This window comes from Heteronotia binoei, chromosome 8 (assembly GCF_032191835.1).
Source record: "Heteronotia binoei isolate CCM8104 ecotype False Entrance Well chromosome 8, APGP_CSIRO_Hbin_v1, whole genome shotgun sequence".
NCBI classification, from domain to species: Eukaryota; Metazoa; Chordata; class Lepidosauria; order Squamata; family Gekkonidae; genus Heteronotia; species Heteronotia binoei.
The window spans coordinates 78,487,391-78,510,804 of NC_083230.1; the positions used below are offsets into that span (position 1 = coordinate 78,487,391).

Below are 23,414 nucleotides of genomic sequence, written 5' to 3' on the forward strand. Positions count from 1 at the left end.
ATGTACATGTTCTTTTAGTTTTGACTGTGTCTACATGCCATTACTATTTGAATGGTGCATGGAAGGTCCAGTTAAGTTACTTCATCATAACAGTATGTGAAGCTGCCTAATATTGAGTTGCATGTAACCCTACTGTTTACTTGACTGGCAGAAGACACCTTTCCCTGCTGTTTTTTTTTTTTTGAGATCTTTCCAACTGGGGATGCCAGTGATTCAGTGTGGGACTATCTGCATGGATTCCATGTGCTCTACCGTAGACCTGTAGGCCAGCTGACTGTGATGGTAAAATGGGGAAAGGCAATTTGTGAGGCTTGTAGGCTGGCATTGTTAGGGGTTTTAAAGCCAAAACTCAAACTTGGAATTGTTCCTAGAAGGTAATAGTGATATAGTAGGAATGCATAAATGCTGTTATAATGCAATCTTTGCAACCTACCTTAGCTTAATTAAGTCTAACATCTATAAAGCAGCCTATAAAATGAACAATGATGGTTAGCAAACAAACATATATTAGCTATCCCCATTAAATCTGGTGTGTAAGCTTCCAAACACATCTGGCTGTTGAAAACAAAATGCCAGACTAGATGGATATTGGTCTGATACTAAAAGTTGAATGTTAGCATTTCATTATAGAATTATTGTATTGGTGAACTAATTCACTCTCTAGGTAGCTAAACTTAAAGATGGTGAGGACCGTGGGATGAAGAAACGCAAACGGAAAGAAGAAGAAGCAGACAAGGAGAAGAAGCCACGAAAGATGAAAGTTTCTAAACAGCTTGGGTAATCTTATCTATGTTTATTTCTAGGACAGATTATTTTGTTTGGGTGAGTGAGTTCAGAGCTAATGGTAAAGCATTTATGTCAGAGCTTGTGAATTGTGAGCTACTTTTTGCTGAGTGTGTTGTAGCATAGTCATTAATATAAACATGGGTTTTCTAATGATTTTGACACATCTCTGCTTCAATCTGCCTGTCAGTAAAATAGCCAAAGAGCTTCTAACACATGCTGTTTCTACGTTTATAAAGATGATTGTACTAAAGATGTTAGATGATCAGAGAATGATGAGAAAGCCTGTATGTAAAAATTACTTTGCAATTGTTGAAGACATTCTAAAGCAAATTATTTTAAAGTAACTTGGAAAGCTTTTTAGAAAATACAATTATGAAGTGTATATTGCCAACCTTTAACATGTAGGAAATGGTACCTTACTAAATAATAATAGGTAAATCTACTATTAGTATACTAAAGAATTATGATGACCATTGCTAACACTTATTTGGGAATAAATTGTTGAGCTGTACTCACATGTAATTGACTGACCTTTTAACTACTTTTTATTTTACATATATATTTTTGCAGAGTGATGGCCTTAAATTCACACAAATCTGAAAAAAAGAAAAAGAAGCTGTATAAGGATTCTTTCTCATTGGCTGCTATGATTCGAAAGTTTCAGAAGGAGAAGGAAGCCTCCAAGAAGAAAGAAATGACCCAGAATTGCACCACAGCCATTTCCAATTCTACACCTAATAAACTCCCTGCTGCCCCTGTCACTGTTGGAAATGATGTCTCCGACCTGAACCTCAGTGTTGCAGACCCAGTTCTTTCTATTTTTGGCAGCACAAATGAGCGTGAGCTCCTGCAGGAAGCCGAAAGTGCCCTAGAAATGCTGGGAGACATTGATTTGGATAGGCTACTTGATGGCACTTCCAATGGTAGCCCAGTATCTGAACCATCAGGGGAAAATGGAAGTACCACTCAGCCCTCTCATACCTCTGAGGTCCTGCCTTTGAAACAGGTGCCTGCCCTCCCAGAAGGTCTGCCGGCACATCTGGAAAAGCGCATTGAAGATCTTAGAGTTGTAAGTGTTGGCTTCCTTAGTGCTGAATTTTGAGAAGAACGGTTACAATATAAAGCAAGCATGAACTTGGACAGCATATATAGTACTAAAGGCTACATGGCAACATTTATTCAAAGTATTTGTATCTCACTTATGAAAGAGCATTAGTAACCATGCCTGAAGGTCATCTGTTGACTTACTAAAGTTTATGAAAGAGAGCACTTAATGAGAAATGTATGTACTACCAAGCAGTGTTCCCTCTAAACCGAGTTAGTGTGAGCTAGCTCACAGATTTTCAACCTCCAGCTCATATGTTTTTGTCTTAGCTCAGGAAGGATGACCCCAGAGCACAGTAATGCAGTAGCTCACAACTTTAATGCCATTAGCTCATAAAGTAGAATTTTTGCTCACAAGACTGCAGCTTAGTGGGAACATTGCTTCCAAGTAGAAATTCTGTTGAAGTTCCACAAGTAGATATTCCAGTTGTCTGTTACTACAGCCTACAGCAATTGAGAGAAGCCACAATATGTAACAGGTACTAAAGAGAACCACAATGGCTATTGTGACAAATCACAAAGAATAACTTACCAACATAGTACTTTATAAATTAATACCAAGTGATACAAAACTAAAGCAGAGATACTCCAGTGTGAATATTCTATTGTGGATAATCTCTTTCCTGAAGAAATTAACATTGAAACAGATGTATCAAGTTGGCTATCTGTTGAAAGGGATGTTCACCCCTGTGTTGTAAGGTGTTTTCACTCTGTTGGCATGGAAGAATATCATTGAAATGATGACCATTCTCCAACAATATTTTTTCCCCCCCAACAAGAAAGCACTCCTTCTGTACTGAGGACTTTGATAAATATTTTTGTGGTTCTATTAGGTCACATTGGAGTATCTCTGCTAGTATTAATTTAGAAAGTACCATGTTGATAAGTTATTCTTTATAATTTGTCACAACAACCATTGTGGTTCTCTTTAGTATCTGTTACTAGAACCTGGCAAAGGTATTTATGCTTCTAATTCAACAATAATTTAATAAAAATGGAAGAGACCTTTTCCTAAGTTGAAGGCTAATTCGCATATGCACATATTGTTTGATACATCAATCCTAGATGATGTGCAGCTGAATGAACAAGCTGCCACTCTTTAAAAACATACTGTGTTTGAGGGCGGTGCAACTGATTTGTTTTTTTGTCTTGGAAGTTTTGCATATGCCATCCCTTGATGTTGCAGCAAAGTGGTGAAATATCCATATGTCATTGCTCTGTGAAATGTATTTTAGATAAGCAGGGTAACTTTTGTATCTGTATGGCATTTAAGTTCAGGAAGCATCTTGGTATGATGGGAGAACAGTAAGTTTCTTTATTAACTTCATCTCACACCTACCTAACGTCATCCCCATTTTCAAAATGAGAAGACTTACAAATGTAATTGGCATTTTCGGTTCCATTTATGTTTATCCCTTTGGGATCATTTGCCATGGTATAAAACTGAGAGGCATAGAAAGGCTTTTAATAAAACAGAAGATGGGTTTGTATGCTGCACAAAAGTGCATTTGGTAAGAAGCAAATGATTTGTATCATACAGTGCCCATTTTTATGCAGTTAAAAGTCAAGCAAAGGGAAACTCAACAGAGAAAATAGGCATTATGAGATAAAGTATATCCAAAGTTGTCTCTGTTTTTCTCTTTCTAGGCTGCTAAGCTCTTTGATGAAGAAGGCAGAAAGAAATTCTTCACACAGGACATGAACAATATCCTTCTGGAGTAAGTGTTTTTCCTTTTTTAATGATAGGGAATATATAGGAAACGGAAATGAGCTTATGTCCTGCAAAAAAAGGTGGACGTTTTAAAGTTAAAAGTTCTTCAACTATGCATATCTTCTCAAGATCTTTGAAATTAAAAAAGAATAATTTGTATGAGCATTTCTGTGGAATACGGCTCCACAGTTGCTGTCCACTGTAGAGAGAAAAGCCCTGGCTCTGCTCTGTCCTTGCTCTTTTTATATTGCGTCATCTAGGATCCAAGCCAAATATTTACTAAGCTATGCCTTTCCTGGGCAGAAAAGATCTAGCAACTATGGTGTGTGCCCTGGTTACATCTAGATTAGATTACTGCAGTATGCTCTACTTGGGGATGCACTTTAAATGTATTCAGAAACATCATTTGGTGCAGAATGCAGCAGCAAGGATGTTAACTGGAGTGGGGCATAGGGACCATATCAGTCCAGTCTTGGCCTGGCTATACTGGCTCCCAGTCTGTTTCTGGGTACAATGCAAGGTGCTGATGTTGACCTTTAAAGCCCTATATGATTTGGGACCAACATACCTGAAGGACAGCCACTCTGGTTATCTTCTGAGGCCATGCTTTGAGTGCCCCTGCCTTTTGAGATTAGGCAGATGGCATCCTGGGAGAGGGCTTTTTTGGTCATGACACCAGAACTGTGGCTTTCTTATCAGGAAGACTCATCTGTCCCCTTTTATTACTGTCTTTTGCCAGTGGGTGAAGACAGTTTTTTTGTTAGTGATCCCTTCCTGCCCAATGTATTAACTTTTGCTTTAATGTTTTTGTATCTATATTTTAGCACTGGTATTTATTGTTTTAGTGTTGTGGTTTTTGTTTGTTTTCAAGCTTTCATAAGAGATGTGATTTTATTGTGTGTGTTGTTTTGGTAGTTCTTATGTAGGCAGAAACTTGGGGTACATATTTTGAAAAATAAATAAAATAACTAAATGTGAGCCTTGCAAGTAGAAATCTTAGGGAGCCTTGCAAGTAGAAATCTTGCCTTCCCCAGCTGTTTCTCATTATTTGTAAATTTGTTTTCCATTTTTCAGTATTGAGCTGCAGTTACAGGAAATGAGTCCTAACATACGCAGTGGAATATACTCTCACCTCGAGGCTTTTGTGCCATGCAATAAGGACACGTTGATAAAACGTTTGAAGAAGCTGCACCTCAATGTTCAGGTAAAAATATACACAGCACAGTTATATGTGAGGGTACTCTATAAGAGATGGCTCAGACATGGTTCCCAGTACAATGAAGCTTTCACTCCAAGGAGCACTGTAGTTTTTATATGCAAATTTGATATTGTATTTTAAATGTGTTAGAAGTCACAAACTGAAGGAAAGATGGGATCAAAATCCTTTAAGGACTCCCCCCCCGCCCCCCCCCCCCGGTTGAACCCTAAGAATTGTAGTGTACAGAGTTTCAAGCCCTTTTACATTGAAAGTTCCCTTGGATAAAGTTTATGACAGTTTAGATTTGAAACTGACTTCAGTTTGTTGCCTATGTGAGTATCAGTGGCTTTTTAGCAATTATTTCAGCAGCTTGATGGAAATTTTGGGGAGATTTTTTGTGATTTTAAAAAAAAATTAAAGAGAGTCTAACTGATCCATTATTTCTGGTAAAATAGACTTTAACTGACACATATCTGGTGAATGAATACATGGTTTTTCCCAGTTTACTTTCAAGCTTATGTCCAAGTGCTTAGTGTATATTTTATGACTTTTTTTGTTAAATCACATAACATTTTTCATTCTGTTAAAATGGTTCCATAGTTTTGAAAATTTGGCCCCTAAACAGCAACAGATGGCTGCCTTATCTGTTGCAGCTGTCCTGTTTTTCTTGTTTGTTTTTCTTCAGTATTGAAATGTTCTTTGCTGTTACCTCTAGGTTATCCAGAAGGGAAAAAAATACCAGTTGTTATCAGACAGTTATCTCAAGTGATTTCTCCAGTTTAACTCTCTGTAACTGTTAGGGAAGGGATTTCCTTTTCTACACTTTCCTTATAAGTATTCATAAGGATAAGCATAACACGGTTGTGAAAGGAACATCATGGGATTGGTGTGAATGTAATAGAGGAAAGGCAAAGGAGAGAGGATCTTGATCCAATATTAGACTCTGATTTTCCTGCCTTCCCCCACTCTCCTGTATTTAGAATGTCCTGGATAGGAACAGTCAGTTCTTGAACCCGCAGGCCATGGTCTTCTTGACAAAACTGCTTGAGGGAGGGGGAGAGATCCCTTCAAATATGCCATTAGAATAATGACCAGGGAGGATCCAGCTGCTGAAGTTACCTCATTTCCCAATGGGAGGTTTCCTGCAAGGCAAAAACCCTCATGCTGTTTTCTCATAGCCTCCCCTACATCTCCCTGTACAAAACTTAAGAGGCCAAGATAATTTCTTACTTATGACATGCATCCTATGGGGAAAAAGTAGGGTACTTGTCAGCTCATGATCTGTGCCTTGTTACCAATCTGGTGAGGGTTGGTGGGGACAGAGAATAATTTGTAGGAGCCACAAGCATCCCAAAAGCTAAAATTTGACCATCCCCATTCTTGAGTCAATCCCATATTACATTACAAACATTTTAACTATTCCATTTGTTAAAAGGATTTCCAGTTCTATATAATGTCGTTGCTGCTGTTATGCTTTTATTGCTAATGTAGTGGTGGAAAGTGCCATCAAGTCACAGTTACTTATGGTGATCCCGTAGGGTTTTCAAGGCAAGACACATTCCAAAGTGGTTTGCCATTGCCTGCTTCTGCATAGGATCCTGGAGTTCCTTGGTGGCTTCCCATCCAAATGCTAACAAGGCTGATCCTGCTTAGCTCCCAAGATCTGACAAGATCAGGTTAGCCTGGGCTATCAACATCAGGGCTAGGGTACACAGGTATTCTTCAGGTTCAGGTATTATATTCGGATTTGGGAAATAATTGACATTGCCAAATTTATTTGGCTCCATCCCTTCCCTTTGCTCCCTAAGTCATGCTGCAGCAGCAGCAGCAGCCTCAGTGACTGAAGGGAATGCATTTAAAGAGACCATGGTCTCTTTAAATACATTCAGTTTCCTCCCTGACCCATGCCACAGTGGCCACACATCTCAGGAAGGGAAGGTATGTCTCTTTAAATACCTTCCCTTCCCTAGGCATGTTGCCACTGTGGTATGACTCAGGGAGGAAAGAGAAGGTATTTCAACTTTAAATACTTTCTCTTCCCGAGTTGTGCTGCAGCAGCAGCATGAATCATTAAGGGAAGGGGAACATATGTCACTTTAAATACCTTCCCTTGCTGAGGCATGCCACTACCACAATGTGACTCAGGGAGGGAAGGTATTTAAATGCCTTCCCTTCACTCACTGACATGTGCCCCTGCCACAACTTGACTTGGGGAGGGAAGGGAAGCCAAGCCATGTGCAAGGAACTGGGAAGTGGTTCAAGTTCACCCCAAAGGTGGGTGAACTCATGCTGCTTTGGCTGAATCTCATTCAGCTGAATAAATACCCCAAAAATACTGGTAATGGTAAGGTATTTTTCATGTATTTATTTGGCACAGTATATACTGAGTACACACCCCTAGTCAGGGTTTGTTTTTTGCTCTGCTCCTGCCTAAAATGAAATTCTAGGCAATCCTTGGCCTGAAAAATAGCCTCAACTCAAACCAGAACCTTCTCAGTTCTGGCTCCGGCCTGGTGGAATGCCCTTCTGAGTGAGATCTGGGCCCTGTGGGATCTGATGCCGTTCCACAGTGCCTGCAAAACCGTAATGTTCCACCAGGCCTATGACTGAGGCAATGTCAGTTACATTTAGACTGGCCTCCCCCTGTCTTCCCCTGGCCACCTACTCTGTCTTTAATATTAGTCTACAGACACACGAGGGATAGTTGTCCCTTAGATCAAAGATATCAACTTGTGCTTTAGGTGCCATCTGTTTGATATTAATAGTACAGCAGAAATTGTTTTAATAGTTCATTTGTAATTATTATTTATAGCTGTAACTATTGTTTTTACTGTTTTTAATGCTGTTGTTACTCACTCTGAACCCTGCTGTGCAGGGGAGGTAGACCTAAAAATCCAAATAAATAAATAAATCTACTCTGTTGCAATATAGTGACATAATTTCATTCTAGGCAAAAGTACAGCAAAAAAATAGTTAAAATTGATAATGGAATTTTCACTTCCGAAGGTGAAAGACATATTTGAGGTTGTTCAGAACAGAAAGGACCATTTAGTAAGCATATCAATTGGCTAGATAGAGTCTTGCATCACTATTCTAATATTTGTGTCTTCTCAGGATGACCGCTTGAAGGAACCATTGCAAAAACTGAAATTGGCTGTCAGCAGTGTCATGCCTGACCAGTTATTCAAATATCAAGAGGACTGCCAGGCACACAGTCAGGCTAAGAATGCCAAGTATGTACTTAAGCCATGGGATATATTTGGCAAATGTACAGGATTCATAGAAGAAAGCAGGTCAAGTGCACTGCCCAGGGGAGGGTGCACTTATTGCTTTTTGAAATTGTTTTGTGGTTGCTGTTTTGAAATTGTAATTTGAAGTTCGGTCCATGATATATTATGTAAAGACTGAGGAAAAACAATTATAATGAAAACCTTCAGGAAGTGGTGAGAAACAGAGAGACAGACTAGTTAAATTGTAATCCTTGATCACTTATCATTACCTCATTGCAGTGTTTCACACAACAAAGAGGTTGGAACTAGTTAAGCACCTTCTTCAGCAGATTGTTTGCTGTAGCTTACATTCAGTTATCCTGCGAGTGTTTTCCTTACAAGTTGAAAATGTGGCAGATAGTTGAGATGGAAACACAAAATGTTTTCCATCAGGGCTGTGAGTATTCTTCAGAACTCTCAATTAAGCTTAGAAATTAAAATTTAGGACACATTTTGACATCTGAAATAACCTTTCCTCATGTTGGGGAGAACAAGTTTCTAGGTATTATGGTTGTAAAACAACTTTAAATTTTAAACACAAGAACATGTGAAGCTGCCTGATGTAGAATCAGACTAGAAGTGGCTCTCCAGGTTCTGAGGCAGAGGCCTTTCACGGGATCTAATGCCTTGAATAGTTTAAGTGGAGATGCCAGGGATTGAACCTGCGACCTTCTGTATGCCAAACGGATGCTCTAATACTGAGCCATACCCCTGAATACTCAAACAAGCCAATGTTTAAATATCACTCTCAGGTTATCCAGATGCTCTGCATAGTTCCTTGTCTCTATCCCAGAACACTGCTGTCTAGGCCCATACTGCACAGTTCTTCTCTGTCCACCTTCTTTTTTCCTCTTCACACTGATTCAGAATTTTTCACTTCTGTAATCTGATTATGGGAAATAAGTACACTTGTCTTTTGCCAACAAGGCAGTTACTGGTTTTGGTCCAGATTGCAGGCAGAAGATGAACGAGACAAGAATGGCTCAGAAGAGGAAGATGATGAGAAACCAGGAAAGAGGGTTGCAGGACCAAGAAAGAAATTCCACTGGGATGATACATTGAGGTGTGATATGATATTGCTTGTTTATTCACTATTTTTTTAATGGCATGTGAGGACATTTGTAACAGCACAATCATATGCCAACTGCCGAGGAAAGGAATGTTTGCAGATATTCTTAACTGTTTTTCAGACTATGCAGAATAATTTGAGTTGTAGTCAGGGCTTTTTTTTAGAAGGAATGTTCAGGAATGCAGTTCTGGCTGGCTTGACATCAGAGGGTGTGGCCTAATGTGCAAATGAATTCTTGCTGGGCCTTTTCTAAAAAAAAAAGGCCCTGTGTGAAACAGTGGTGACATCAGGGGTGTGGCCTAATATGCAAATGAATTCCTGCTGGGCTTTTTCTACAAAAATGTCCTGGTTGTAGTGAAATATAAATCTCTATATACATAATTAATTTAATTTACTTATATACTGCTTTACCTAATATATGTTACTTAGAAATGTCAATAAGTACAGTCAGGTTGTTGACTGGAGTGGACTGCTGGGAGTTTATCTCTATCCACTGCCTACCAGATAATTTTACTTCACTGTCATTGGTTCTTAAATCTGTACCATGTTGCATTCTGGGCCACTGCCTACCAGATAATTTTACTATCCACTGCCTACCAGATAATTTTACTCCACTGTCATTGGTTCTTAAATCTGTACCATGTTGCATTCAGGGCCACTGCCTACCAGCTATGTATGGCTCTGCTCAGCTATGTATGGCTTTGCTCACTGTGCTGGATTCCTCATCTGATGAAGTGTGCTTAAGAGCACATGAAAGCTTACGTTCTAAATAAAAATTGGTTGGTCTTAAAGGTGCAACTTGACTCCTGCTTTGTTCATCTATCTATCCAGTCTTGGTCCATCTATACTGGCTTCCAGTTTGTTTCTGGGCTCAGTTCAAAGTGCTGGTACTGATCTTAATGTATACTGCTTTGGGACTAGCATACCTTAAAGGCTGCCTGATCCAGTACAAGGACACATGAGCACTATGAACATCTTCCGAGACATGTTTTGGATGCTCCCTCTACCTTCTAAGTTTAGATATGTGCAGGGCTTTTTTTGTAGCAGGAACTCCTTTGCATATTAGGCCACACCCCCCTGATGTATCCAATCCTCCAAGAGCTTACAGGGCTCTTCTTACAGGGTCTACTGTAAGCTCCAGAAGGATTGGCTACACCAGGGGTGGGTGGCCTAATATCCAAAGGAGTTCCTGCTGCAAAAAATGCCCTGCATATGGTAACCTGAGAGAGGGCCTTCTTGATCATGGCACCAAAATTATGAAACTCTTTCCCCATGAACGTTTGTCTGCCTCCCTTCTTCGCTGTTTTCACGCAGTGGGTGGATGTTTTTTGTTTCATCTTGTATTCCCTTGACCCTTCCTTCCCTCCCTATGTTTTACTTGCTTGTTTCTGTGGTGGTGGCGGGTTATATGTGCCTCTTAGCTTTAGCTTTACTGGTTTTATGATGTGCTTTTATAATGAATTGTTTTAATTCTTAGCTGTTTTGTTGGTCCTGATGGGGCAGAAAAGTAGGATATAGATTTTTTAATAATGCAATAATGAGTAAACTCAAACTCTTGAATAGATGAAAACTGTATGAAAGTCTGTGTATTACGTTAACATTGCTAATGAGATACTAGTATCATAAATTCTACCTTGTAAACTAATAATATGGGTTTTGTTTTACTAAGCTACTCAGTATACTTTCCAGGTGCCATGAAGTGATTCATTTATGCACCCAATGACTATTGTTCCTGCCTTTAATTATACCAGCAACTTATCCTAGAACTTACTGGCTTTCTCTGTACCACATGAAATCCCTGTGATTTGTTTGCCATACTACTGTGCTTCATGCATATATTGCTGCCTAGTACAACTTAGATCTTAACAACCTGCTACTATCCCTCATCTTTTAGGTTGTCCTGTTTCCTATGCCAATGACTGCAGAATAAAACTGCAGAAAATATGTGGGTGAACGGCAAACTGCTTATAGCTTAGCAAAATAAGGAAATTTGCCGTTTTTATTTTTTATTGTGCACTCCCAGTGGATTTGGCTTCTCTGTGAATGAAACATCACTGCAGAGAACTTTGGGGGGTACTCGCAAAAGTACCCTCTGACTGCTGTAATAAGGTTATTGATTTTTACATCTCCGCCTGGAAATATGAAGAGACTATTGCACTAATGACTATGGATGTGCATGATCCAGAAAAATGGCGGTCTGTGAAGGTTTGAGGTCCATGGGGTTTATGGGCCTCCGGATCACAAACCTCCACATGGACTGGGTCATGGTCTGTTTGGTCCATGATGCTGTGCAGCTTACAAAGCCAGTTTGGGGAGATTGGGTTAGAAATTGAATGAAATAAATAATAAAGCTGTTAAAAGGGAATGCATTTTTACATATGCCATTTCACAGTGTTTTATGGAGTATCTCTGTTTTATCCTGTTTTTCAGTCAAATTCTATGGCTAGATAATGCAACAGAAGAATCTATATATTTTGGATTTCAGAATATAAATATATTGACTGTAGAAGTTTGGGTTTATGTGGAAAGAGGTCCTAAATTGTAAAAATAATGAAGTTCCAACTCTGAGAAATTTAAATCTAAATGGTATTATATGCTTTACAATAGGATACAATAGTGTATATTTCTGGAGACAGGCTGGGTTTTAGGGCATAGATGATGCTCAGGGATAATTTTGACATAATAATGGTGGGGGCTGTTGAACTCAAGCCTGTCTGCTCTCTTTTAACAGAGCTCTGCTGTGTAATCTTGTCAAGATAAAACTGGGATGTTATGAGCTGGAGCCAAACAGAAGCCAGTCTGCAGAAGATTACCTCAAGACCTTTATGGAGACAGAGGTGAAACCACTGTGGCCTAAAGGCTGGATGCAAGCTAGGTATGATACCTGCTTAGATTCAGTTGCTGCTTATTCAGACTACAGTATAACTGACTGAATGAAATGGGCTTTAACAATTTAAGCTAATAAATCACAGTTTATTAACTAGATAGCTTTTGTGACACATCTCTAAGATCTAGGCTTATTTTCAGTTCCCAAGCAGCATATACGGTATATAAAATACCCAGTAAAACTAATGCATCATACCCTTAAAATCAACCTAAATAAAAATGGCTGTTCAAAGGATTCTAGTACCTTTTTCATGTCCTTCTCTAAATGCTGTACGTAGATGAACTAATCAAAAAGGGCTTTCTTTGGTTGATCAGCCAGTGGGACATAGGGGAGGAAGAACCAATTTTGTGTAATAGAATTCCAGATAAGGTGGCAAACAGGAGGGGAATAGAGACTCCGATTCAAATCACCACTGAACTATGATGCTTACTGGGTGATCTTGAGTGAATCAGCCCCAGCCTGTCACTTTCACAAGGTTGGAGGGGTGGGAGGAAGTGAAACAGGTAAACCACTCTTTTGAGGAAAGTTAATATAAAAACCTAAAGACAATGTACATGCACATGGAGCTGTCATCACTGCAGCCTGTAATTCAAGGTATGGCCATGGATCTAGGAGTACTTGAAGACTGCAAACCTGAGTGATCCAAAAGGTTCAGCCACTTGAATTATGAGAAGTGTATTCTCTCATGGACCTAATGATTACTAATACTTTAGAAAAACAACAGTTTTGTGTGGTTTCAGTCAAAGATCATCTATCTAGCTACTAAGAAGCAGCATGATTTCGATACCTGGCACAGTTGAAAATGTCACATTGAAGACATGGGCCTAGACTCCTGAATTTTGTCCATGGAGGACTGAACCTAGTCCAGGCCCAAATTTAAGAGTTAGGGATGCCTGGCCTCAACTTACAGTCCGCAGGAGCAACTGGGGAGCAGGGTGTGGCATACCATCTCGACAGTGCATCTGTATCACTTCCAGTTTAAAACAGACGTGACATGTGGATGCTCTGCATTTGCAGAAATTCTGTGGTTTTGATCACCCTGCCTCCATTTCTTCTTGCAGGTGCTTGAGGCACTGATGAACATCAAAGAGAATTGCCAGCAAAGGCCTGGCACCCTTATTAGTGATCTATACACAATTATTTCAATACGATAGTATTTATATTTTCAGAAACCACTTGCCTTCAACAATTAATCTTGTGATTTTAAAAATACCGGGGGGCGGTCACTTATAATAGTTTGAATCTCAATCAAAGAAAGAGGGCTCTATCAAATGAGAGAAAAAAATGTCATGAACTCCTTCAGTGAGACAATCAGGATAAACATATCATTTATGCATGAAAGGAAATCTTTCATCCTTTGTGTTTTGCTCACAATTGAGGCTGAGAATGTGTAACTAGCCCGAGGTCACACAGTGAGCTTCATGGCTAAGTGGGGATTTGAATTCTGCTCTCCTCAATCTTAGACCAACACTCTACTACTACACTGCCCACATACTGAATGGATACTCAGTATGAATCTCCACTTGAATCTCAGAATCCGGAGTGGCTTTTCAGGTAGGCCTGAGCAGAATCACCTCATTTTCCATATTTGGGGAACCAGCTTTATACTCTCCCTCCCCACTGTACAGAGATACACAAAATTGGCTAAAGACAGAAATATTCCCATCTCTTCCATGTCTTTTTCTTTAAAGCATGTCCCAGGATACAAAAATCAACTTAATTCCCACCATTTCAGCCACAGGCCTCTCTGCTTTCCCACACCCCAAACACACAGCTTGCGATATTTGAACAACAGACTTTTTTACCCCTTCCAAACCTATCAAGCCAAGTATAAAATAGAAATGGAAATATCTCATTATTCGAAGAAGGCCCTATGCAATAGAATAACCTTGCCACCTTTGGAGAATCAGTCCTCCCTCTTCATGGTTAAAGATATAATGGAGATGTGACCATTTTTTGTCTAAGGCAGGGCCCACCAGGACAGAGTAATATTGCAATTATTACAATCCTATTTGCGAAGGCAAACCATAGTTCTCTTGATCCATTACTTACATCAGTGTTTATGTTGCAGGCTACAGGAAATACAACCACTGAGGCCTTCTGATTGCTAGATGGATTCTACCTGTTCTGTTAATCTTTCCCTCCCCTCCTGTTCAGGCACTTTATCCCTCTTTTGTTCCTTTACAGATAGTATTATCCACTGAAGGGTTTATTTATTTAAAAAACTGGCCCTGTAGATGCTATGAACTTTCTAAGTTGCTACAGAAGCAAAATGGGACTGACCAAACTTGACAACCTGAGCAGCTTCACTATGCTGCCTGGCTGGGGTGGGGGGATTGCCACTGCCAGGAAATTCCAAGGGGGCTTGAGCACCACTGCCCCCCCACACCAGTTACACCCCTGATTGAAGGGGAGAAATGATTAAACATCAGTGCTAGTGGATTATGTCATATCTCCATAAAGGCCTTCCTAATATTTATGAGGATATGCTGAACAGAATGAGAATTAAATGGAAGACTATGGAGCTCTCCAGTGGAGCCTGAAGAATTGCCAAACACTATTTCTTGGGACTACTATACCAGAAGCAGCAGAGTCTCTGCAAGCCCCATCAGTGGTATATCGTTATAAATGTGTCAGGTAATACAGGGAGAAAGTTACCTGTATCAATTTAGATTTCAGTGTTTATTCAAAGGCAAATAAGATTTGCTAATTGCATGTAAGTGTGCTGAACGGTACAGAACAGCTAGCACCTCAGTCACTAAGTAATTCTTTCTGGCAGTGTTAGAAAGAATATGGTATCTAATTGCAAAATAATTTTTTTTAGGGATTAAAAAATTGGGGGGTAGAGACTGGAAGGCCACAGATATGGTGCTATTTAGCATCCTGTCCTTTGTGACAGAATTACTGATAACCTCATCCTGTAGTGAACACAGCTTTTCCTGGCTAAGTTTCACCAGACACAATAGGTAGGCGCTCTGAAATGTAAACAGATACTAATCTAGATGAAACAGTTTTCATCTAGACCTGAGAATCAGAAGCAAAGTACTCTTGGTGTAGATTTTCAAGTGACTCCCTAGAGGTTGCCTGTTACCTTTCAAGAGAATTAACTGTAGTCCAGGAACCTGTCAGACTGGAAGGTATAGGTGAAAGGCAGAGGTAAGGCAAAGCTAGGCCTTTCCCCCCCCTAAAAAGGATTAAAAGGTTCTTTTAAAGTAGAAGATTATTAAGATGAAGCAAAAAAGGAAGTGATTCAAAGGGCCCGAATTATTGCTCATGCTTTTGAAATATATTGGTAACTATTTGTAAAGACACTTCACTATACCACATAAAACTGAAATGAACAGTCATTTGAAGATTGATGGCTTTAATTGCTCTGACCTATTTATTATCATTCAGTGGTTTATTTTGGACTAGTTTAGAATTATCCCTAACAAGCTGATTTTTTTATGCAGTCTGATATCATTTATTTACTAGTTTATCCTATTCTAGAAAAGCCAATGTAAGTATACATTAAACTTATGCTGATCAGATTGTGTATAGTCTGACATGGGTAAGAAGCCAGTGTTAAACTGTAGCTGTGTTTAACTGTGTTAAACTAGCTTCCAATAGCCTGAAATCCCAAATTTTGTTAATACGAAGAATTAAGGAAAGCTGTTAATCAGCTGTCCATATGACTGTTCAGATACATTGCTGAATATTTTGGTCATCATGACATAACTCTTACTAAATGTTAATGTATATATAGTGTATATAGTGCGGTAAATATACCTGGCTCTTTATGAACAGTGAGACTCCTTTCCTGCCTTGAAGAGTTTCAATCTAAGATAGATGAGACAAAGACAAGCCACAGGACATCAGCTTAGGTAAGAGAGGCTGTGAAGAGTTTGAGGAGAGAGAATTGGCATCCTCAGATGACCTAAATCAAGTTTTGTAACTTGAAGTATTGTTTTCTTAAAAGGGGCAAATCAAATGAATGCCACCATTCTTCTAGAGCTAAAAGTGACTAAAAATGCTACTGATTATGCATTTAATACAACTAGCACTAAACTGGTTTTGGAAGTATGACTGCCTCTTCTGAAACTGTCCTTAGATAGATGCAGTAGTTAGTACTGAATCCTAATTTGATAAGGCAGAGAATACATCCCTTGAGGAAGATGGTATCCTTTTGAATTTTTCAATGTAATACTATACTTTTGTTGAAAGGAATGCAATCAGTGTTGCAAATATATTTGTATAACTTTAAAAAACTCACTCTGGTGCCAATGTAGTTGTAATCAGAGACAACAGCTACATAGTATGGGCCCCAGATGTATATCTTCGTTCACAACAGAAGATATGTGCAGCCAACTCAATGGGACTCAGATGAACTCATAATATGGACAGGGATGGGATGTGCATCCACAAAGACGATGCCACCGGAAAGCTGTTATCCACAAGTATCTTGGTAGATCAGGGTGTTTATCTTTAACACTAGAAAATTTGAATATTTTATCTTTTCCTGCAGAAATATCAAGAGAATTAAATGTTTTCTGGATTATATGAGCCATATGATGGCAAAGCCAGAGATGTGATCTTAGTTAATGAAAACAGCACACATTATTGAATACCTCTGGTGTGTTCCAGAGGACCACTCAAATGAAAAATATTCCAGGAAATTTTCTCCTGTTGTTTGTGCGTTATGTGCTTTCCTTAGCTTCCAGTTTGTTGTTAAAGAATGGAAAAGTCTCAAAATGGATATTAATCTTTCTGTTCTGTGATCAAAAATCTTATCCTCAGGCATTCCTGCTGACAACGTTTGCAGGCCTTGAGTGTTTTAAGTATGTGTACTGTGCTGTTTTAGTAGCAGGACAATTGAAAGCATCAAATATAATTCCTATATAAATTGTGCTGACCATGGTGATGTAGTTCTCAGAACCTTCCACATTCAAATAATGGGTATTTCTAACTTCTGAGATGTGGTGGGCATTTTGTGAGTAATAAGCTGTTTTCTACTACTATGCAGAAACATATTCTCAGAAAATGTTGAGATTAGCAGCGCTTATCATAGAAAGATTTATTTTAAAAGTTTGTATCCATTCAGAAAGAGAAAAGTGTAACAGTTGTAATAAATTGTATTATGTTCTGAACGGCTGTATTCAGTAGATTGAAGCACAGTTTACTTCTGTTTTCTTCAAAAGTAACTGCTGCATATTCTGGTACTAACATTACATCCGCATATATTTTAAAAGAAATGTACCACTCCGTTCTTCGTGACTGTTCTTCTCTTGGCATTATGGTGCTATTTCTAAAGTTTGCAGTCTTGAGTCTCCGCACCCTGTTTAATGGTTATCATAGCTCTCCCTTTTAGACAGTAGTGTTCTGTATGAATTTCCATACTATGTTTTTCTGATGGAGAAATGGCCTTTGGGATACATTTTGAATATATTAAAACTGACCCTGAGAGTTCTATGAGAGCATGCTGACATAGTTGTGTGTCAAGAAATACCACGGCCCGAAAGAGACATTTCTCTCTTCAAACACATTCTAGCCCCTACTTAGGGTGCTGATCAATAAATGGTCAGCCATGTGGCACTACATTAAAGGAATTGTATTTATTTACTTACTTACTTTAAAAAATTGTATCCTCCTTTTCTGCCATTGCAAGGGCCACCAAGGCGGCTAACAATTTTAAACTTGCATGATAAAGTCACATTTTAAAACTACTGAAATCAACTCCCCCAAACACACAACGTTAAAGCAATTTTAAAACAGTTAAAATACAAAGATATTTTTAAAGAAGAAGAAGAAGAAGATGATATTGGATTTCTATCCCGCCCTCCACTCCGAAGAGTCTCAGAGCGGCTCACAATCTCCTTTACCTTCCCCCCCCCCCCCACAACAGACACCCTGTGAGGTGGGTGGGGCTGGAGAGGGCTCTCACAGCAGCTGCCCTTTCAAGGACAACCTCTGCCAGAGCTATGGCTGACCCAAGGCCATCTCAGCAGGTGCAAGTGGAGGAGTGGGGAATCAAACCCGGTTCTCCCAGATAAGAGTCCGCACACTTAACCACTACACCAAACTGGCACTACACCAAACTGGCTCTTAAAGCAATTAAAACATTGGTCAGGAAGGAGGGATCTTGTTTGTGATAGGTAGCTATTTTTTTACCTGCCCCAGTTGACTTAATTAATGATGTTAATTAACCACACACATGGAAGAAGCAGTTTTGCAAAAATTCTGGGAGTAAGATTCCAGAAGTGTGTGTTTATTACCCCCGGGCCCATTTAGAGCAAGCTTCTCACCATGCACTAATCCATTATGGCCAAAGCTTCTGTTCTGCCTATTCAGCAAGGAAAGGAAGGCAGCATGTGGAAAAATATCATCCGACACTGAGAAAATTCAAGAACGAGTGACCGCACCTTTTGCCTTGAAGAATGTCACATCCTTAAAATTATAATCCCTAAAACATTTTGTAAAGAGATGGGTTATTTGCCATGGTGCAAATGCTTCTGACATAACTGTGTGTGTTTAAAGTGATTAAATGAAATATATAGCAGTCTTAGCAGTAGTATGTGTGAAAAGGATCTAGGGGTCTTAGTGGACCATATGCTGAACATGAGTCAACAGTGTGATGTGGTGGCTAAAAAGGCAAATGCAATTTCGAGCTGTATCAACAGAAGTATAGTGTCCAGATCACGTGAAGTGATGGTATCGTTTTACTGTACTCTGGTAAGAACTCACCTGGAGTATTGTGTTCAGTTTTGGGCACCACATTTTAAGAAGGATATAGACAAGCTGGAATGGGTCCAGAGGAGGGCGACAAAGATGGTGAGGGGTCTGGAGACCAAGTTCTGTGAGGAAAGGTTGAAGGAGCTGGGGATGTTTAGCCTGGAGAGGAGGCGGGCGAGAGATGATATCATCACCATCTTCAAGTACTTAAAGGGCTGTCATATAGAGAATGGTGTGGAATTGTTTTCTATGGCCCCAGAAGGTAGGACCAGAACCAATGGGTTGAAATTAAATCAAAAGAGTTTCCAGCTCAACATGAGGAAGAACTTTCTGACCGTTAGAGCGATTCCTCAGTGGAATAGGCTTCCTTGGGAGGTGGTGGGCTCTGCTTTCTTGGAGGTTTTTAAACAGAGGCTAGATGGCCATCTGACAGCAATGAAGATCCTATGGATTTAGGGGGAGGTATTTGTGAGTTTCCTGCATTGTGCAGGGGTTGGACTAGATGACCCTGGAGGTCTCTTCCAACTCTGATTCCATAAAGTACAGAGAGGAGGGTTAATAAGAATTAGTAACAAATGCCAAGCAAAACAGAAAAGTCTTGTCTGCTTGTGGAAGACAATGATAAAGGGAGATAAACAAATCTCCCTGGGGACAAAATTCCAAATGCCCTTTCTCAGGTGGCCACCCATCTAGCCTCAAGTGGTGAGGGTACCAAAGCAGGGCCTCTGAAGATGACCAGAGTGCTTGGGTAAGTTCATAAGGTAGAAAACAATTCTTTCAGATATGCTGGCATCAAACCATATAGGCTTTAAAGGTCAATACCAGCACCTTGAGTGGGGCTCAGAAGCACATTGGGACCCAGTGTAGATGGAACAACACTGAAGTGATACGTTTCCTACAACTCACTCCAGTCAGCGTTCTGGCTGCAGGATTCTGTACCAACTTCTGTTTCTGGACAGGCTTCATGGGAGCGCTGCATCCTTCTGGGGATGGGTGGCCAGAAATCATTGCAATAATCTAATCTAGATGTTACCAGGGCATGAAGCACAGTGGCAAGATCTTTCCTGCTCAGGAACTGCTACAACTGGTTCATCAGCCATAGCAAATGAAAGACACCACTACTGCCACCTGTTTATCCATCAGGATTCCTGGTCCAGTAGCACCTCCAGGATACAAACTGTTCTTTTAGGGGAAGTGCAACCTCATCCAGAACAGGAAGCATCCCAGTTTCTGTGTCAGGTCACCCCACCCACACCTCTGTTTTATCAGGATTAAGTTTCAGTTTGTTAGTCCTCAGCCATCTCAAAACTACCTCTAGGACCTTGTGCATAAGGCCATCATAGCCAACTACTGGATCAAGGCAGCTGGCAATCTAGCTGTTAGTCGCTCTTTTTGAACCATTCTTGTTGTTGCTATCTGAATAGAAACCTTGCAGAACTTTGGGAGAATTAGTATCAAAGTGAGGAAAAGTTACTAAGAATGTTCCAAAGACTTAGCAGAATAACTCTAGCCATCTATGAAATGAGTTTAGCTGACTTCAGAGCTTGAATTAAAGAATTAATACAAGGACATCATGATTTTGAGCAATGGCACATATAAGCATATCAGGATTCAAAAATAGTGCAAGCTATTCCCTTGATTTCTGGTGCTAAGCAAGTTGTGATTGCAGATAAGATTGTCAAATTTGATCACATTCCATTAGCAACACTAAATGATGATATATTGATTGACAAAACAGCTTCCTCCTGGGGATGGGTGGCCAGAAATCATCTGCGTGTGATTATTCATACTGCATTTATACGGATTTGTAGCTTGGTGTCAATCTAAGACTGTATGTCAGACATACACTAGAAAGAGACCACATACTTTTGTATATGCAACTGCAATATGTTACTGTATCGTTTCAATTTTAGCATGTGTGTTGCCAAAGTGAGCTCAAATATGTTACTGAACCAAACCCTAATATTCATTGCAGCCATTGGATGTCTGACCCATCCTTGCTGCTGCTGCCTAGTGTTGGGCAGTGAAGCTTCTGACATCATTTTGCCATTGTGCCTCCACCATCTCAGGCCTTCAGCTGTGGAACTCTTTTTCTGTAGTAAGAGAAAGTGACAGCAGTGGAGGTGGTGAGAAAGCAGAGAAAAAAAAATGCCTTAGAAAGTCTCCCCCCCCCCCCTTTTGCTTGCTTGCCTAATTTGACTTTGCTGCTATTTTCATGTTACCAATGAAAGTGTTCTGCAGCGTAGATGGAAATAGCTGTTCTTAAGCATCATCAGACTATGTGAAGCTTCATTCCCTAAGAGGAAGATGAGAGAGGCAGCAGCATCTGAGGAGCCAGGCTATAGTGTATGGCAGCATTTAGTTTGACGATAATGCTACAGTCTACTGCACATTTTGAAAGGGAGCTCAGAAATGGCTTTTTGTTGTTTATATCGTTAAAACTGGGAGAACTTTGCAAGTCTAGATACACTGATCTGGGAGTCAATGATTAATGAGGTTGGATAGACATTATGTCCACATTGTTGGATCACAGTCTTAGTTCTAGTGTATATCATCATTCTCTCCAAAGTTGATCCCTATCTTGGTAGAGAACTGGACTTTGTGGTTAATCCAAATGAAGAATTTAAAGCCAGAAATTAGAAAACTGTCTGTAAAAGTTCATATTCTCTGAGATAGCCTCAGCCTTTCTTAAGCTGATTGTTTAGAATTTATTTATGGCCCTTCTAAGGTTGCCATTTTCCAAAAGGAATTAAAAGCCTGTTACATTGTTTAGAATCACAGTAAAACAGAAATAAAAATTGTTATAGGTCTCCCTTCCCCCAATGGGCTATTAAGTAAGCTAAAATATAAAACAATGAAATAAAAAAAGTATAAAAGATCCAGGGGGGGTGGATTTGGCTCTGTGATAAGCATCAGCTTTTTATGTAGAAAGTCCCAGGTTCAATCCCTGACATCTCCAGTCAAAGGATCAGGTTATAGCCTAGGTTAAAGACTTTGTCCTTTGCAGCTGTTTTGCACTGACTGAATTTTTCAACCTTTTTCCAAGGGCAGCCTCAGACAGAGCCTGCTACCTATCTAACAAGTGCATTTTCAAAATATCCTTCTTTCATTGAGCTCAAAAAGGCAGACAAGATCTTCTCTCCATTTTACCCTCAAAGCAACATTATGAGGTAGCTTAGGCCGAGAGTGTGACTGTCCCAAGTTCACCCAGCTTCACGGCTGCAAGGGGATTTGAACCAGGGCCTTCCTGCTCAGATGCTCAAACCACATCATTCCCTTTGCTCTTAGTAATCTGATTTGGTTGTTATGAGGGCACATGTGATGGTGTCCAAACTGTCCATACTTACTTTTTCCAGGAATGGCTGCAGCTGGCATCTAAAAGCCTCCTCCAAGCTCCAGACTTTTCAGGGGATTGTAATTCCATACAGTAGTTGTTGGTCCTGGATCTGCCTTATTTTATACCTGTAACACTTCGGTTTTATCTGAATTAAGCGTTAAAGTTTTGGGTTTTTATCCTCATCCAATCTCTCACTGTCTCTCAACACTGAGCATTAAAGATGTCAAAGTTTAAAAATATATTTTATTTCTGTGGTTGTACTTGAGTAGTTTTACTTAATTTATTAAAACAAACATCCTGTTTGAGAGCCTGAAACATTTACCAGCCTTCTGCAGTTATTCAAGTTTTTAGAGAATTCAGGGTTATTGCCCTTTAGGGAGAAATAGGAGAGTTCTTTGAAAGGCTTGTCATCTGCAACCATCTGCAGGGCACTTTTTTGTAGGCTGTCAAAAAATACCTGAGCAGAACCAAGAAACAGAATTGGATATGAAGCAGCTCTTACAAGATTTTCCAATCTTGTTAGGTAAAGGCATTAAAGCTCAAATTGTTGTGTGTTCCTGCAGTCTCTTTCTTTATGGAGCTGATGGGAGAAAATTGATTCTTGTTAATAAGAATTAAGTGATTAAATTTTCCAGATTATCCCTTCACCACAGGTCCTGCGTCTTTAAGTATCAGGAATCTTAGGGCTTCTTTCTTGCCTCTTCAACCCTGGGACAGGTGCTTGCCATCGTACTTCTGAATAATTTAGGGGGGAGTTCTAGCAGGAAATTCTTCCACAGAGATGTTCTCATATCTTCCCAAAATCAGGGTACTGCTGTAGTGACCAAGAGCAAAAACAGCTGTCTCTATCTAAACTTCTGCTGTGCACTCCATATCTGTGCAGTTGTACCTATAGTTGTAGTCCAAAAAACAAAATATGAAAGTGTGCCCTTTGTACAAAATGACTGAAGCCAGAAGTAGATAGCTTCTTTTACACAGTTTAAATTCTAAAGCCCTTTAGAGAGTCCACCCTACATAATCTCTCCTCTTCTAGTTTGGAGCAGCAGTGCCTTTCCTGACATTAGCCTTTACCTAGCTGATGTACACGGTAACTTATTTAGGAGGAAGATTTTTGGCTTATAGCTACCACAACCTATTGTGAAACAGTATACTGGAAATTATTTTAATTTATAGTCAGCCTTTCTCACTGGAATTCAAGGTAGATTATGAATATGATAGAACTATTCAGTCAATTAATAACCTGATAACAAAATATAATGTTTTCATAATATTTGAATCTAAACACAAAAATTCCTAGTAAAATCTATTCAGTCAATGAGCAAGTGGCTTGCAAAATATAACATTT

At 39.6% G+C, this 23,414-nt stretch overlaps 1 protein-coding gene across 1 annotated transcript in view; it reads left to right on the top strand.

The window, feature by feature from the left end:
- The window catches only part of UBN2 (ubinuclein 2), an 80,828-nt gene that overhangs the window by 26,683 nt on the left and 30,731 nt on the right, over positions 1-23,414 (top strand). The window contains exons 5-11 of the mRNA XM_060245317.1: positions 665-777; positions 1,357-1,855; positions 3,538-3,608; positions 4,676-4,805; positions 7,914-8,032; positions 9,018-9,131; positions 11,869-12,012. Of these exons, the coding sequence (XP_060101300.1) occupies positions 665-777; positions 1,357-1,855; positions 3,538-3,608; positions 4,676-4,805; positions 7,914-8,032; positions 9,018-9,131; positions 11,869-12,012 (1,190 nt within the window). The remainder of the gene's footprint in view (positions 1-664; positions 778-1,356; positions 1,856-3,537; positions 3,609-4,675; positions 4,806-7,913; positions 8,033-9,017; positions 9,132-11,868; positions 12,013-23,414) is intronic.